The 18,934-nt window shown below is 51.2% G+C and overlaps 1 protein-coding gene across 1 annotated transcript; it reads right to left on the bottom strand.

The window, feature by feature from the left end:
- Positions 1-17,268: 17,268 nt before the first annotated feature.
- Positions 17,269-18,383, bottom strand: EV420DRAFT_1252490 (uncharacterized protein; the record flags this gene model as incomplete). Its single annotated transcript, XM_060466738.1, has 4 exons — positions 17,269-17,592; positions 17,645-17,977; positions 18,036-18,269; positions 18,330-18,383. Coding segments are annotated over 4 exons (945 nt in total), but the record flags the coding sequence as incomplete, so codon positions are not given.
- Positions 18,384-18,934: the final 551 nt, after the last annotated feature.

Genomic DNA, 18,934 nt, shown 5'->3' on the forward strand with positions numbered 1-18,934 from the left:
TCTACCCGAATGAGGAGGAAGATGCAACCTATACCGGAGACAACTGGTCTGGTAGATCCTCGACGAGGTGGACAGACGCCGACTGGGGAAGCGAGCGAAGGAGGTATATGGAGTCAAAAGAAGATGACTATGACACAGATTCCGGAGAGCTTGGGCTTGGGGCCTCCGCCGCAACTACCGCCCGTACAGATGGAACAAGACCCATTCTTCATTGGCCAGCGGACAGAGGGCCTCCCGTCGGTTGGCATCCCAGCACCAGCTGGGTCTACGCCGATACAAGGGAAGAAGCTCCTGTGGCCCGAGTCCCGACCTCGCGGAGCCTCTCTGTCCCCGTCCCAGCAGAGGCCCCAACGCCCACTCCCGCCGTCACCAGGCATGAACCGACGGATCAGCAGCTCTGGGAGGAGTTCCCGGACTACGATCCCGAGGAGCTTGGAGCAATTGCCGGCGCCGGGGACCTCGCCCCCATCACCCCTTTTACACCGTCCGTCGCAGGTCGGGCATTCGCCGACCCCGTCCCTAGCAACCAGCGTCCATGGATGCTTCTCTACCACATGCTCATCGAGTCGCTCGACGTCTCTCGAGATGCCCGGCTCGCCCCAGAAATCGAGGCCCGAATGGACAGAGCAAGAGCGGCAGGCACACGCACTAGACGTGCCGAAATCGCCGCCCTTCTCGGACCCGACGGCTTTTACGACCTCCCCCTCGAGCCCGACGCTACCCGTATCGAGGTCGAAAACCGACAACGAGCCGCCGCCCTCCGATACTCCGGAATGGTCGAACGAGCCAGAACTGACCTCGAAGCCCGAAGAAGAGCCTGGCAGGCCTATGAGTCGGAGATCAGCGACCCCGACTCCGACATTGGGCAGTGGAAGAGAAACCAAGAGATCGACCGACTCGCCCGAGAGAGGAAGAAGGCCAAGGATGCCGAGTCGGCCGCCAAACAGTTCCCTCGAGGTCGAGGTGATGAGGGCGGTTCGAACGGTCCTAATGGACCCGGCGGCCCTGACACCCACAATCTTTAGCATCCTCCCATGGCATGGGCTGTACGAAATAATGATGGAAGACATGGAGCGGGACTCCCAGTGGCTCCTTACGGAGGCTGGGGAAGATTATCGAAGCGCAAAGCACATGGGGGATGTATACCTCATGAAGAATATACTCGAGGTTGAGACGTGGCACCGAGCTGCCATCGTATGGAACCAGGTACACCCCGACGATACAAAGCCGGGGTGTGAAGCATATAAGCGACCGCAACTGATGCCTAACCCACTCGAGACGGAGGAGTTCTGGGCAGGCGTGGACCCGATGATCCGACGACGCCTTCGCGATCCCGGCGTGGGACCCGATGATCCCGACGACAACGCCTTCGACGATCCCGGCGTGGGACCCTCCAAGAAGGGGAAGGAGTCCACGGTGCTGAGGCCACCGTCTTCGGCGCCGCCACCCAAGTATCTGGAAGGGTATCCACCGCCGGGCAATAACCCGCATTTACGCTCGCTGTCGCGACCACCGAATGCGCCAGTCCCGCCGGTCCCTGCCTCCACCACCGGACCCTATCCCTCCGTGGCAGCTGGCCCCAGGAGCGGCGAATAACCCCTGGAACGACGTAAAACCCAAGCTGATAACACAGCCTGAATACTTCACGGGGGTTTCCTCGGACATAACCCGCTTCCTTCATCATTGCGAGGTCTATTTCCAGGTCTTCCCCATGTATTACACCATGAATGACCAAGGCCAAAATCCCTATCGCATTACCTTCGCACAAGGGTACCTACGGGGTGAAGCGCAGCAGTGGTGGGTGGACCAGTATTACCGTTATCGGGACCCTCAGGGGCATTGGCGATTTCCAATGTGGGACGAATTTTCGCACGACCTCACGGTACAGTTCCGTGAGGTAGCCGAGTTAATGATATGGAAGGCAGAATGGAAGAAGGTCTGACAGTCCGACTTCAAGTCCGCGATAGAATTCTTTGCGAAGTTTGAGCGTCTGGCTCACAAGTGCGAAGAGTTCGGAGATGAGAAGCAGATGTTTGAGACCATGGAAGCGGCGATAAGGCCGACGGTGCGAAAGACGGTTATGCATGGGGACAACGAGCGCCCCACAACCTATGCACAATGGAAGGTGCGAGTCCTTAGGATCGACGCCAATTACCGATACGACGTGGCCCAAGGACTGGGCAGTAAGACCTCCTCGAACCAAGGCGGTTCGGGTTGAGGCAATCAAAATCAATCGAAGGGAAGCAGGTCAGGTGGCGACAAGAAGGATGCCATGGGAACGACTTATGGAGGAGCAGGGCAGCCAATGGAGATCGACAAATTACAATCCGACAAGCGGTGCTTCAAGTGCGGGAATACCGGGTGGAGCCGGGACCACAAATGTCCGACGGACAAATTGAAGTGGCTTCCCGTCAAACTCCCACCGCGCAAGAAACCCAACGTACAGCGTCTCCGACAATTACTCGCAGAAGCAGAGAAGGAGGAATTGGGCAAGGACACGAAGGTCGAGGAGGTCAAGGATGATAAGTCGTCAAAAGACGAGCCAGCATCGAAGTAAGTGATTCAACGGCGTTGGCAAAGGACTTAGTTTCATCTGGTGCGCGCTCATGTACTTCTAGCCAGACTTATACTACGTATGTAGGTACTCCATATGATCAATATACCAACTTTTTCACCGCGTTACCCGTAGAAGAAATTAAGGATGAAGAATCGCAAAACGCCCACGGCGTAGGAGGGGATTTCCGCCGTCCGACGTGGTCTGCGTCGGACAATGAACCCTTAGGGGCTGGTCCACCTCTGACACCCCCGCCTGACCGAACGGGGGAAGTTCTGGAGAACCCAGCGAGCGCCTCAGGTCAGGACAAGATGGACGCCAGACATGGTGGTCATCGCCCCAGCAGGGAGAATCGGCCAATGACTCCAGCGGGTGGGCCTTCCCTTCAGGTTGTTCCTCCCGTCAGTGGCGGAAAAGCAGCTGAGGCCGGGAACCAAGGGGACCACCTACATTTAGTAGTGGTCTCATCCGCAAACGATGCTGACCCCCTTGGCGAGCCAATATGTGTGCGTCTGCCCAGGGTTTCCGAGAGTACCGCCGGCGTTAGGAATGAGGATAAGTACCGGATCGCTGTAGAGGTTACAACGTCGCGCACAAGTGCCCTTGGCCAGGGCCGAACACGGGGCAGCGAGCCCTCCTCTACCAACTCGACGGAAGGTGACCAAATGCCGCCGAGGGGCCTTCTCGACCGGCCCAGTGACCAACTGCCACCTCGAGACCAGAAACCCTCAGTTTCATTGGAAGAAGTCGAAGACGAAGAAGCTCACTTACGGTCCGACATACCGACCATCTTACAAAAGGGGAAGTCTCCTGTGACCCCCGAACCCGAGCTAGCACCTGAAGCCAAACGGGCGATCATCGATATGTACTACGAACCGTTTGGCACCCACTGGACACGTCGAGCATTAAGGCTGGCACGAGACGAAGCCACCGCTTTCGCCACTTTAAAACGATGGATCCACCCCAAACGGGCCCAAGAAGTTACTCACGAGTTGTGGGATTTGTTGAAGGAACAACCGGAGACGGCGAGGGAGTACCGAGAAAGGTGGGAATGGATGGAGGATTTAAAGAAGCCCCCCATGTACATACGAGGGCGGAAGGGACGTAACGTGTCGATAAACGTGCAATTGGAGACGTTGGATACCCGAGAAGTACATGCCGTAAAGGCTCTCGTGGACAGCGGGGCAACCGGCAGCTCTATAGACCGCACCTGGGCCCAAGGGCATGCCCTTAACCTCAAAAAGGCGGCCCGACCCATTCCGGTTTATAATGCCGATGGCACAAGGAACAAGGGAGGCGACATTACCGAGTATGCCGAAGTACGCTTATGGATCGGGGACCACGTGGAAAGAATTGAACTAGCCATGGTCGACTTAGGCACAACGCCCCTTTTCCTCGGGCATGATTGGTTGCAAAGACACAACCCACTAATCGACTGGGACACCGGAGCCGTTACTTTAGCCTGATGCGCTTGCCGTAAAATCCCCTTTTCCCTACCAGATACGGATCCCTCATCCAGGTGGGACGAGTATGAAGAAGGAGACACCATCTTGGTGATAGACTTCGAAGAAGCCTTCCACGTGCGAGCAATGGGGACAAAAGCGAACGAGTTGGCTGCTCAAGCTAACGCCAAGAAGGGGGCTAAATCCTTTGAAGAAATCGTACCAAAGGAGTATCGAGATTTCGAAGACGTTTTCGATAAAGAAAACTTCGATGAATTACCCCCACGGAAACCCTGGGATCATGCCATCGAGCTTATCCCCAATGCTAATGCCAACCTAGACTGTAAAGTCTATCCCCTCAATCCCATGGAGCAGGAGGAGCTAGACAAGTTCTTAGACGAGAATCTATCCACGGGGCGAATTCAAGCGTCAAAGTCCCCCATGGCCTCACCTTTCTTCTTCATCAAGAAAAAGGATGGGAAGCTTCGCCCGGTTCAGGACTACAGAAAGCTCAACGAAATGACCATCAAGAATAGGTATCCATTGCCACTCATTGGAGAACTCATGGACCGGTTAAAAAGGGCAAGGTACTTCACCAAGTTGGACGTACGATGGGGGTACAACAATGTCAGGATCAAACAAGGGGATGAGTGGAAGGCCGCCTTCCGCACCAATCGAGGGCTCTATGAACCACTGGTGATGTTCTTCGGACTCACCAACTCTCCGGCAACTTTCCAGTGGATGATGAATGACATCTTTAAAGATCTCATCTCCGCCGGGGAAGTGTCCGTCTACCTTGATGACATTCTTATCGCCTCGAAAACCAAGGAAGATCATAAGCGGATCGTGCGAAAGGTGCTGAAAATTCTTCGAGACAACCACTTATTCCTTAAGGCTGAGAAGTGTGAATTCGAGGTGGAGGAGACTGAATACCTAGGGGTGCTCATTAGCGAGGGAAGGATTCGCATGGACCCAGTCAAAATTGCAGGCCTATTGGACTGGCCCGTCCCGTCCAAAAAACAAGAACTACAGTCGTTCCTAGGCTTTTGCAACTTCTACCGACGGTTCATTCGCGATTATAGCAAACACGTCAAACCGCTAACTTCACTTACGGGAAAGGTCGAATGGAAGTGGGGGGAGGCGCAACAAAAGGCGTTCGAAAAGCTCAAAGAGCTATTCCGGGAAGACGTAGTATTGGCCATCCCACTTGATGAGGGGAAGTTCCGAGTAGAGGCAGACTCGAGCGAAGGGGCGGTAGGAGCGGTACTATCTCAATGGCAGGATCAGAAATGGAGGCCAGTAGCCTTCTTGTCGAAATCCCTTTCCATCACCGAACGCAACTACGAGATCTACGATAAGGAACTCCTAGCCATTATGATTGCATTGGAAGAATGGTGGCAGTACCTGATGGGGGCACGAGAAGACTTTGAAATCTGGACGGATCACTCCAACCTCCAGTATTTCCGTAAGCCCCAAAAGTTGAACCGACGGCAGGCCCGATGGGTGACGGAACTGGCGGAATACCAGTTCATGCTACACCACAAACCGGGAGCCCAAAACTGAAAGGCGGACCTACTTTCCAGACGGGCTGATCATGACCAGGGGAAAGAAGACAACAAGGATGTAACGGTCCTAAAACCGGCGCATTTCCGAGCCCTAATCATGCCCACTGAGGAGGAGTTACATGACCGGATTCGACTCGCCACCCACGATGCTCGCAAATGGGACAGAGGGATTTCTGATTCCCTGAATCACGAAAAGGGGGTCTCATGGGATCAAGGACTACTGTGGTACAACGGGCATGTATACGTGCCTAGAGATCACCGATTACGGGGGGAGGTTATCGCCCTGCGACACGACCATGCAACCGCAGGACATCCCAGGGTAGAAAAGACCAAAGAGCTCGTTCTACGAGACTATTGGTGGCCTCGGATGCATCGGGAAGTGGAGGCATATGTGAAAGGGTGCGAGGTCTGTCAACATACCAAGACGAATCGCCAACCAAAGAAGGCGCCTCTCCATCCAAATGAAGTACCTAGTCGCCCTTGGACGCACATATCCGTCGATATGATCACCAAACTGCCTAATTCTAAGGGGTTTGACTCTATCCTGGTCATTGTCGACCGCTTCTCCAAAACCATCATCCCGATTCCTTGTACCGAGGAGCTTACCTCCCTCGGATTTGCTAAAATCTTGCGGGATCGCATCTATGTGCTGTATGGAGTGATGCCGGAAAAGGTCATTTCAGACAGGGGAGCAATTTTCGTGTCCAAATTCATGAAGGAATTCTACGCCCTTATCCACGTCACAGGAAATCCCTCCACCGCATATCACCCTCAGACTGACGGTCAGACCGAACAGGTCAATCAAGAGATCGAAAAGTATCTGAAGATGTTCGTAAACTACCGACAAGACGATTGGAGTGAATGGCTACCCTTGGCTGCCTTCACCCACAATAATCGGAGGCACTCGGCGATGGGATTTTCTCCCTACAAAGTGGTTTTCAGATGGGACGGGCAGGTCATTAAAACGGCCCAACGTCCCGATAGTGTCCCAGCAGCATCAAAATTGGTCGAAGGAATTCAGGAGGTGCAAGAGAGGGCGAAGGAGTCCTTAGAGCAAGCGGCTGAGTCAATGAAAAAGGCTTACGACAAGCACAAGGACCAAGCCGTAAACTACCAAGCAGGCTGATAAGGTATGGTTGGATACCACCAACCTAAACCTCCCTCGACCAACCAAGAAACTTGGAGATCGACGCGTAGGACCCTTCACGGTTATAAGCAAAAAGGGGGCTTCCACGTACGAACTCAAGCTTCCAACAGCCTGGAAAATTCATAATCGATTCAACGAATCCTTATTAACCCCATACTATGCCCCCGAGTTCTCAAACCAACCGCATCCTGAAAGACCACCTCCCAAGTTGATTGACGACGAGGAAGAGTACGAGATTGAGGAAATCGTAGGCGAACGAGACAAGGTCGTCGGTCGGGGACGAACCCGTCGAACCATAACGGAGTACTTGGTAAAATGGAAAGGGTATCTGCCAGAAGAAAACTCCTGGGTAAAGCGTTCAAACATGGCCAATGCTGAGGAACGCGTGAATGACTACGAGGCCCGCATTCAAAGGGTCATCTGGACGGTAAATGACAAGGGGAAAACAGTCGGAATCGACAATAAGATACCTCGTAACCTACCGATCGAGTATCATAACCCCGACAGCCCTTGCGTCACCGATATCATCACAGTTCCCTCATCCCAATGCTCAGCCATCGCTCATTCGGAGGAAATCGACGGGATAGTTCAAGACCTCTCCATTAACTGGCACCCAGCTTTCAATCCCGAGCTGGAAAAAGACTTCATTGAAGGAAAATGGCCGAAAGTAACCACAGACGAAGCAGACGGGATACCAGTCGTGGAGGAAGAGGACGACGCCGAGGACGAGATAAATCTGCAAAATCTCCAACGCATCCATGAAAATTGGAATGCGGATGAAGAGGATGAGGACGACAACAATGCACCATCCTTCTACTTGGACTCTAGGCCTTCGACCTCAGACGACAACGAGTGGGAGTCTGAGGACTCATTCGGGACGAACAAGTCTTAGAGAAGGGGTAATGTTACGGTTTATTCATTTTTCTTCGTTTTACTCAGCCAGATTACACATATGCGATCACAACGGATGGTTTCCCACAGTACTATTATTAGCCTACCAACGTGTATTTAAGTAGAGCCTCAGCTGGCCTAAACCCCAGCTTCGGCTAAGGTTTAATCTACCTAACATCGAACTCCGTTCTTCATGACTATCTGTCCCATCGACTTCATAATTCGCCTTTGACTTGCTAGAGTATCTACCACCGAAGTGCGAGTGGTGATCCTAGCACGATCTAAGTCGATTGGAGTTAGTGGCTAACACACGGTGGCCCAGATATCCAGTAAATTATCGATGAGAAGCTGGAGATTCTTCTGCAAGGAAAGAGTAAATGCCAGTGAGCATGCGGATGACCAATCACAACCATGGGCACATACCAGATAGGCATTCATATCTCGAATTTCTGAATACCATAGCATAGCACCCAACTCTCCCGTCGCCTTCCACAGCTCGAAGATTGGAGGTGAACATAAGTCATGAAGGTGAAAGATAGCAAGCTGCTGGAGAGTCTTGAAATGTTTGCCAATAAGAGAATTCTTATACTGGACAAGATAAGCAGCACGAGAAGGGGGTATTGTTAATCCTTTGGTGCAGGAGGACTGAAGCCGTATAGCAAATGTGTTGTCCTGCTCCTTCGACCATGACTTGCTTGTGCTATGCCATACATACTTATCATTACCAAGCAGATGAGTATGTAAAATCTTGCCTGGAGTGTCACTGTGAGGATTAATGCCGCGCGTTTGCAGTAGGATGTTGAAGTGATCGCCTGGACGAAGATCCTTGCGTGCGGCTAATTATCGACTATGAGTAAGTGACATAACATGTAAGTATAACTTACGATCATCAGAAGAAAGACTCTCGTAGGAGTCTCTTGGCTGCTGAATGCACCAGTCCCATAGTTCTTGCTGAATCTGATCCACCAGAGCAGTAATCACCGCTTTGCGTTTAGCTCCCTTCACTGCGGGATCATTTAATCTGGGATCACGAGTTTCTACATTTTTTACCCTCGCTTTGGCCAACAGCATCTCAATCCAATGTTGTGATATTTTGTCCTTAACACCCGATGTCGAAGTGGCATTTCGGACGGCATCTTGGTTTCCCGAACATGCTAACCACACCTGCCAGCGAATAGCTTGTACAGTCTGCTCGCAAGTCCGTGGATCACCAGGATGGTACAAGGACTCGTAAACCTCATCAGATTCCTTTTGCTCATTCGAGCCCCCAGTAAGGTCACGGCGGCAGTTGAAGTTGCCATTAACACCGATATGCGATGCTGTTTCTGACTGTTGGGGGTTGTCAGCAGTATTACGATTTTGCGGCCTTATCTTATCTTATCGACTCCATCGTAATACCACTATGCTAACCTTCCAGACTTGATCGCATTCTACCATGAAGGGACCGTGTGTTTACCGCACCGTTGCAGACACTTGTAGTATATTTAGCACGACCCAAACTGTATTTAAGTAGCTCAACTGCAGGTCTTAAACCTCAGTCTCGAACTAAAGTTTATTCACCCGATAACTTAGTCTGAACTCACTCTCGCTCCACTAAGCGATAGCTCCCTGCACGCAAACCTGCGAGCAACATAAAGCGCCTGACCGAAGTGCGAGTCACGCTTAGTTGTTTGATCTTGTTTGTGTAATCGGTCGCTAACAATTAGTTCGAGACTTTCTTACTCTTCATCAACAACCACGTTGACGAGCAGTAACGAATGACCCCAGCTGAACAAACCGTCACCGACTTCATTGGACTACAGGGCTTCATAGCCTTGGTCTATCTCGCGTTCCTATATGGATACAAATACCGAAGAAATCAGGAGCCAGTCTCCGAAGAAACTATCCCCGTCGAAGCCCCCAACACGGAGGCTAGACGACCGCACACACCCCCTCCAAACTACGTCGACGACAGACCTGAACCCATTATCCACTTCATCTTCATCAACGACAACGAGTGGATCACAGAGGACTCCAACTCAGAAGACTCCGACAAGTCCGACCCCGATATGGAAGGATGGCCCACACAAAGAGGCCCAGTCGTTGAAGAAGAAGAAGAGCGAGGAATCTACGAGCAAGGGATGGACGAGCGTGTTCTCTCTCCCATTACCAAAGAAGAAAGCGAAGGGGAAAGCGAGGGAAGTGACCCCTGGAACGCCCCTTCCCCCACCTCAACCGAAAATTCAGCTGCCAACCCTGGATATGATAGCAACGGACAGCGCCTCTATCAAAGAGGGCTTAGATACCATTTGGGAGAGGGAAGAACGCTTGAAGATGGAACTGGAGGCAGTACAGATGAGGAGAGCAGCAATACAGAGGAGGATGACGACCGCGACGAGCTCCCAGGACCGCGCAACCACTGGTCCCCTCCAAGGTTGGACTCAAGAGGAGAAACGTGGGGCTACTACTATGCCCGCTGACGACTCCTCCGACGATGAAGGAAGCTATCTCCAACTCGTCACGCGTCCCAACACCCCAATCATCCTCAACGATAGGACTGGGGAAGCAACTACCGAGCTCAACCAATGTGAGCCCACATATGATGCCGACGCCAGCTGCAATATATGCCGACAGGTACAGGACTACGCCGACGCCTGGCTCATGTACGAAGGCATCGAACCCCCTTCCTCGGTCGTCCCCTTCGCCATCTATCCGCTCGCACCCGAGCACCCATTCGCAGCCCCCATTCCCTTCATCGCACCCTGGGTATGGGACCGACCCCGAAGACCCGACTTCGAACAAGTCATTCTCAGGGTCAACGAGTGGGCAAGAATTATTAGAAACTGGAACCGAATCGTCACAGGAAGCCAGGAACCCTTCGAGCGAGTCCGACCAATCGGACTTAGAAGAAGGAGAAATTTACGAGAACCGTGGAATCGAGTTGACTTCGATATGGAGCGGTTACACCGGGCAGGAGAGTACAGTGACGAAGACGTCATACCAGAGTTCGTGGAAGGATCTAGCTCGGGAGCCTACTGAGGCCGAGTTAGAAAATATGACATATTTGGAGATGCTGCACTGGACAGAAAAGAAGCTACCACGAGAGATATCCTGGAACGGATCACCTCAGGGCAGGTACTTCCAGAAGGAAAAGAACTCACCCATCGGAAGCCAGGTGCTATATCGAGAAACAATTTTCCATACGAACATTCTGTGGAACCAAGTGCACCCAGACGACTACGTAGAACCAGGAGAACGGTACCCGGTACCCGAACCCTCGGAAACATCAAGTGGAGAAACGGTGGATCTTGCCCATCTATCCATTCTCAAATGAACAGGGTACGTCGACCCTAGCCGGCTATTCACTGCAGCAGGAACACTGGGAAGCGCGGGCGCAGCTGCAGCAGTCCCCATGGTTCCAGCCCCTGCACCAACCGGACCCCTTTCCCCGCATCACAACCTGGCATTACGATCCCTCCCACGACCCGCAGCTATTCCCATTCCCGTGGACCCCGTACAACCCCTGAACACGCCACCACCGTTCATAGTCGGGGTGGCCAACATGAACCCGTGGGGACAGGTGAAACCCCAGCTGGCGGAGCCACCCGAAAAGTTTAAAGGAGAGTCCAGTGATGTGGACAGGTTCCTAAACCAGTGCGAGGATTACTTCCAGGTATTCCCACAACAATTCACAATGAATGCGCACGGACAAAACCCCAACCGGGTAGTGTTCTGCACGTTCAGGTTCGCGGACAAAGCCTTACATTGGTGGAACCATGCCAGGGACGAATACTACGATGAAACATGCGGGTACTTGCGATACCCGGCATGGCAGACATTCTGACAGATAATCGAAGACCAGTTCAGGACGGATGCGGAGGTAGAACTCAAACTACAGGAGTTTAAACGCATCCGACAAAACATGTACAAGTCGGCAAAAGACTTTTTCCGGGACTTCGAACGACTAGCAAAAGAATCCGGAAAGCGCCACAACGAAGAGTATATGATCGAAATACTCAAACCGGCCATTCAGAAGAATGTAAAGACTGCGATACATGCCACCGGGACAGCCTTACCACGAACGTACGCAGAATGGAAGTTCCGGGTGGAGCAGATGGACTACAACTACCGAGTAGGACTAGCGGAGGACGCAGGCAGGCAACCTGGCAACCAGGGAACGCCTAACAAAGGAAAGACGGGGAACTCGGGCAGTTCCTCAGGAGACAAGAAGACGGGAACGGGAACCACGTACGGGGGCCAAGGGCAACCGATGGAGATAGACTGACTGCGGAAAGAAGGACGATGCTTCCGCTGCAGTCACAAGAGACATCGGAAGCAAGACAACAAATGCCCCAAGGACGAGAGTACGTGGTTGGTCAAACACCAACCCAAGTTCTCCAGAGCCCAAATCCGCGCAATGTACCAGCAAGTAGTCAAGGAAGAAGAACAGGAGGCTTCAACGTCAAAACTCGAGGAGGTAAAAGACGAGCCGGCGGCAGTAAGCGACAAACGCTGCGTCGGCTAAGGACTTAATTTCATTTCGTGGTGCGTCATCAGAACCCGCAGGTCGGACTAATATACCGCATGTAGTATCTCGAGGCAATGACAAACTTTTCACGCATTCACAAAATGAAATTACTCAGTCGCATAAAAGGAACGGTGTACAGGGGATTACCACCGTGCTCGAAGAAGAACCCCATTCAAGATCCTTGGCCACCGGTGCGAAAGCACAAGCGGCTAATGCTGCGCAAGGCGGCAGGACACTCGGGATCAACCTCACTCTGTCGGGGGCAGATGACAGCACAGGGGAACAGAGGAAGAGCGGCCGAGCCCAAGGCGAGCAGTGAAGAACCCCACTCGGGGGCGGAATGTACGCGCCAGCCACGAGTGACCGGCTGCCCCCATCATGGAACGGAGCCGCAAGAGGGAACGCGAATCCCCAGCAATAAAACCGCTGCCCCGAAAAGAACAGTCAAGACGACCGGGGACCCCATCCTTTCACAGCCTATAACGGTGCGTTTACCACCTTCATCGCTAACACATAATGGCACCGGGGGCTCGTGTTCCCCGGTGGGTGGGTCGGTGGGACCATTATGTGCTTCTCCCATTTCAAATAAAAATACCGTTTCCCTTGAAGAAGTACCCGATGAGGAAGACGACTATAGCTATCAACAAAGCCTCAAAGCCCGATCAAAAGGGGAAGACCCGGTGATCCATACCTGCAGAGTACCCAGAAGACTATGAGGTAACGGAGTTGGAAGAGGAGTACTATAATGACAAATGGGACCGGGGGTGGCTTAAACCCCACAGTGCTGAATGGGTACGATGAAAAATGAGGCAGGAAAAAACCATGGAAGGAAAGATTGCCACGCTCCGAATGTGGGTACATCCCTGACGCCTTATAGAGGTAGACGAAGATCTCGTCCTAGATCTTATCGGCTCTCCAAAGGAAACATACCGACAACGCGAGCAATGCTTGCAAAACATGGAGGACTTACGCGCTCCCCCGCAGTACATCCGGGGAGGAAAGGGGAGAAGTGTTAACATCCGAGTACAACTAGAAACACTGGATACCAGTCAAACACGAGCCGTGGACGCCTTGGTTGACAGTGGGTGCACAGGGAGCTGTATAAACCGATCGTTCGTACAAGAACATCAACTCAATACGGTAAAACTCACCAAAACCCAGGCAGTTTACAACGCAGATGGAAGCTGTAACAAAGGAGGAGACATAATGGAAATGGTGGAACTCCGAATGACCATTAGAGACCATCACGAGAAGTTAGACCTTGCGGTTGTCGATCTGGGAAACGTACCAATGTTCCTAGGCCATGACTGGCTTAAACGGCATAATCCCATTATAGACTGGAAAACCGGAGCCGTATCCCTGGTTCGATGCTCTTGTCGCAAGATACCCTTCACACTACCGGATGCGGACCCAGAACAACAATGGGGAACGGAGGTAGAAGAAGGGGACACCATCCTAATTATTGACTTCGAGGAAGCCCTACACGTTTGAGCCATGGGGAGCAAGGCAAACGAACTAGCCGCCAAGGCCAATCAGGGCAAGGGAGCAAAAACGTTCGAGGAAATAGTACCGGAATCATACCGGGAATTCCAAGATGTGTTTGCAAAAGAAAACTTTGACCAGCTACCACCCCGGAAACCCTGGGACCATGCCATTGAACTCATCCCCAATACGAACGCAAGCCTAGACTGCAAGGTCTACCCCCTCAATCCAGCGGAACAAGAAGAGCTGGATAAGTTCCTCGACGAAAACCTGGAGTCGGGAAGGATTCGACCTTCCAAATCTCCCATGGCATCACCATTCTTCTTTGTCAAAAAGAAGGATGGAAAGCTGCGACCTGTACAGGACTATCGCAAGCTGAATGAAATGACCATCAAGAACCGATACCCTCTTCCCCTTATCGGAGAATTAATGGATCAACTAAAAGACGCCAAGTACTTCACCAAGCTGGACGTAAGATGGGGATACAATAATGTGCGCATAAAAAGCGGAGACGAGTGGAAGGCGGCGTTTCGAACCAATCGCGGACTATTCGAACCCATGGTAATGTTCTTTGGACTTACCAACTCTCCCGTGACTTTCCAATGGATGATGAACGACTTATTCAAAGAACAAATCGCCCGAGGAGACGTCACCGTATACCTGGACGACATCCTAATCTGTACCAAGGACAAAGATCATCACCGAAAGGTGGTACGAGAAGTATTGGCCATTCTACGAGCCAACAAACTCTTCCTTAAAGTGGAAAAATGCGAGTTCGAGGTACTAGAAACCAAGTACCTCGGAGTAATAATCAGCCAAGGATCTATTCGCATGGATCCCTGTCAAAGTCAAAGGAATCATGGAGTGGCCCCAACCCACCAAAAAACGAGAGCTACAATCGTTTTTGGGGTTCACAAACTTTTATCGAAGGTTTATCCGGGACTACAGCAAGCATGTGCGACCTTTGACCCAACTCACAGGAAAGGCAGAATGGACATGGGGAAAGGCACAGGAGGACGCATTCCAAGAGATAAAAAGGAAGTTAGCGGAAGAAGTTATATTGGCAATACCAAACCGAACCGGCAAATACCGCGTGGAGGCGGATGCGAGCGAAGGAGCCACAGGTGCGGTGTTATCTCAAGAACAGGAAGGCAAATGGAGACCGGTAGCTTTTCTGTCAAAAGCCTTGACAGTCACAGAACAAAACTATGAAATATACGACAAGGAGCTCCTAGCCATCATGCTAGCGCTAGAAGACTGGAGACACTACCTGATGGGAGCCTATCAAGACTTCGAGATATGGACAGACCATCAAAACCTGCAGTATTTCCGAAAGCCCCAAAAGCTCAACCGTCAACAAGCCCGATGGGTCACGGAACTTGCCGAATACCACTTCACGTTACATCACAAACCAGGTACGGCGAACAAAAAGGTGGACCTCTTATCCCGAAGGGCAGACCACGATCAGGGGAGTCAGGACAACGAAGAGATGGTGGTATTGAAACCGGAAATGTTCCGGGCCCTTCAGATGCCAGGAGAGGAGGAAATACACGAGAAAATCCAAACAGCACTACGAGACGTTACAAAATGGGACAAGGGAATCGAGGCATCCCTCCATCATCCCCGTGGAATTACCCGAAAGGAAGGGTTGATGTATTATGATGAACGACTATACATTCCCCGAGACGCAAAGCTACGTGGGGAAATCATCGCTATTCATCACGACCACATCACGGCCGGGCACCCAGGCATCGAGAAAACCAAGGAGCTCATGCAACGAAATTACTGGTGGCCCAAACTCAAACAAGACATAGAAAGGTACGTCAAGGGATGCGAAGCGTGCCAGCGAACAAAGACCAGTACTCAGCAAAAAAGAGCCCCCTTACATCCCCATGCCATACCTTCCCGACCATGGGAGCACATCACAGTGGACATGATTGGCGAATTACCCGATTCTAACAGGTACAACGCCATACTTATGATCGTGGACCGATTCTCCAAAGAAGTAATCCTGGTCCCATGCTCTACTGAACTAACCTCGGCAGGATGGGCCCGAATACTACGCGATCATGTGTGAGCAAAACATGGCATGCCCCAAAAGGTTATCTCGGACAGGGGACCACAATTCGTATCCAAGTTCATGAAGGAACTCTATGACATGTTACACATCCAAGGAAACCCATCCACTGCCTATCATCCACAGACGGACGGGCAAACGGAGAGAGCGAACCAGGAGATCGAAAAGTATCTCCGAATTTTCATAAACCACAGGCAAAACGATTGGGATGAATGGTTACCTCTCGCGGCCTTCCAACATAATAACCGCAAGCACTCCGCCACCGGATATTCCCCGTTCGAAATAAATCACGGACAAAAACCCCATCTCGCACCACTCACCATCAAGGAAGGAACCAACCCAGCGGCTCGTGACTTCATCACAGAAATTCAGAAGATACATGAACAAACGGCAAAGGCATTGGAAAAGGCAGCAGAAGCCATGAAGCGGCAATATGACAAACATCACCGACCGGCAGTGGAATATCAACCAGGAGACAAAGTATGGTTAGATTCCACGAACCTACATCTCCCTCGCCCAATGAAGAAACTGGGCGACAAACGAGTCGGACCATTTGAAGTCGTATCCAAACATGGAGCATCCGCGTACAAGTTACGCCTTCCCCCCGCGTGGAAAATCCACGACCGTTTCAATGAAAATCTTCTCACTCCCTATCACCCGCCAGAGTTCCCAATCCAAGTACAACCCACAGCTCCTCCACCAGACCTTGTAGACGGACAGGAACAATACGAGGTAGAAGAGATAGTGGATCGATGGGAACGCACCACAGGACGAGGTCGCAAGCGATGCACCAAGACAGAATACCTCATTAAATGGAAGGGGTATCCAAGGGAGGAAAATTCCTGGGTAGACGAACAGGAATTGGACAACTGCTAGGGAAGCGATCGAAGACTTCGAACAAGTATCCTTCGTCACTGCCCCTCCCGCGGACTGGTGGGAAGACGGAGACGAATCAGATTCCTGGTCCGAACAGGAATCTGTAACCGACTCAGAAGTCGACCATCCATTGGTACAGGCAATCCAAGAATACCTGGTAAAACCAAATCCGCCCTCTCTGGTAGGAGCCTACCTTCCGAAACAAAGTCTTACCGCAGTCAGGACGACTGCCTTAACAGGGGGGTAATATTACGATTTTGCGGCCTTATCTTATCTTATCGACTCCATCGTAATACCACTATGCTAACCTTCCAGACTTGATCGCATTCTACCATGAAGGGACCGTGTGTTTACCGCACCGTTGCAGACACTTGTAGTATATTTAGCACGACCCAAACTGTATTTAAGTAGCTCAACTGCAGGTCTTAAACCTCAGTCTCGAACTAAAGTTTATTCACCCGATAACTTAGTCTGAACTCACTCTCGCTCCACTAAGCGATAGCTCCCTGCACGCAAACCTGCGAGCAACATAAAGCGCCTGACCGAAGTGTGAGTCACGCTTAGTTGTTTGATCTTGTTTGTGTAATCAGTCGCTAACAGGCAGGTGCAAAATAAGGGATAACTTGGAAGAGAATGTCTTCTTCAAGATGGCAGTCATACGCATCATGCCAGGCTCCTGCAGCACTTTATAAAAGGATATGCGATCAGGATCTATATGTGATCTACTGGGAGGCACGTACAAGTCTTCTTTAAGAGCAGTGAATTGCTCTGAGGAGCTTGCATTGGACGAAGTAGAACAGAAGCGAATGAAATATTCCTGCGAGAGCTTGGAGTGGGGAAGATTTGCATTGGTCATGTAAATATTAGTATGAGCATTATACTGCTTGCTGACATTGCCCGAAACATCGTCGCTCCAAGGAATGACACGTAGACGGAACATGGGTCGTCCTTTGGCCTGTTCACGTAATGGATTGGGAGCAGAAAAATCTTGAGAATAGGCTGGCAGAAGATTAGAGTACATTCCCATGCTGAACCTGTGACAGATACGCACCTGAAAATGAAATCTGCGGAACCGCAGACTGGATATCATAAATATTCCGAACAAGACAGGTGGCAAGAATGCGTTTTGATGGACCAGCACACACAGAAAAGATGCCATCTTGGTGTTTTACGTTCAGAATGTCCACATGAACCACACTGGCGACAGTGACCCATCGTAAGAGGACAACATATGAGCTGTCTGATGTCTGTGCCAACTCCCGAACATAGAAATGACGATGCCTATCTATCACTGACTCCCAATTGGCCCACATAGGCGAAAGCTCCTCAAGCTCAATCTCTTCAAGCCATTTGGCAGCTTGCCACGTCTCGCAAATAGCACCACCAATCTCAGGATAAGGCCAAATATACTTACGAACAAAGGGATTACTCCAATCCTAGTAAAGGAGTAAGTAAGAGGGTAGATCTTGTGGACCAGCAGGCGAGCATGCATACCAATGCAAACAGCTGAGAGGGATGGTTCATATAGAAGTGGTTGCCCAGCGAAGAAGTATGATGTTTCGGAGTGAGATTGACTGTGCGAGCCAGAGACGACTGCATTTTTCGAAGAGCAGAAAATGCTGGAACATTGGGTGTCCCACACTCTCTCATTACCCATAGAATAGCCTTGAGGTGATCATCTGAGAGTCGTAGTCTGGGCAAATTGTCCAGTAAATCCAGCATAAACATCTGCTTAAGCCGAAGGGCATATTCATAAAGGGAAAGAAGAAGGACGCTCTCTGACTGTACTGTTTTGGAGGCGTGGGGATGCCATTCTGAGGCATCAGGCATGTGGTGATCGTAACTTAACTCGTCACCATGATTCTCTTCATCACCGTCTGACTTGCAACCTGAAGATCATGCAGTCAAGAGGCATATATGAACTATTCAACCAGCTATACATACCAAGAGCCTCAATATTTGCCGTCAGTTGGACAACAGGAGAGTCATCAAGACTGTCATCAGGCTCAGAGATATCGTCGTCGAACTGCACAAACAAGGTGTGTCTTTGGAGCAGTGAGAGGTTGTCTAGTTCCTCATTCAGATAGCCTCTTTGCTGTTCAACCATCTTTTCATCCTGCTGGCCTGCCGAAAAATCCACGACATTGCCAAAGTTGTCATGATATAAGCCAGTGATACCATTCATCTCGAGTTCACTGAGCATATTAGATGCTACTAGATCTTGCATATGGTCCTCAGTCTCCGAATCAGATCGCAGTATATCGTCAAGTGAGGATAAGGTCGCAAAGTGGCTATGGGCAGTCGTCGTTTGATCAAGTGAGCATCCTGGCTGATTGAGCTGATGCACCGAGATATTTAATCCACTGGGCGGTATAGACTCAGAGGTTGCTGCA

Source organism: Desarmillaria tabescens (genome assembly GCF_030435595.1).
Source record: "Desarmillaria tabescens strain CCBAS 213 chromosome Unknown EV420scaffold_43, whole genome shotgun sequence".
Taxonomy (NCBI): Eukaryota; Fungi; Basidiomycota; class Agaricomycetes; order Agaricales; family Physalacriaceae; genus Desarmillaria; species Desarmillaria tabescens.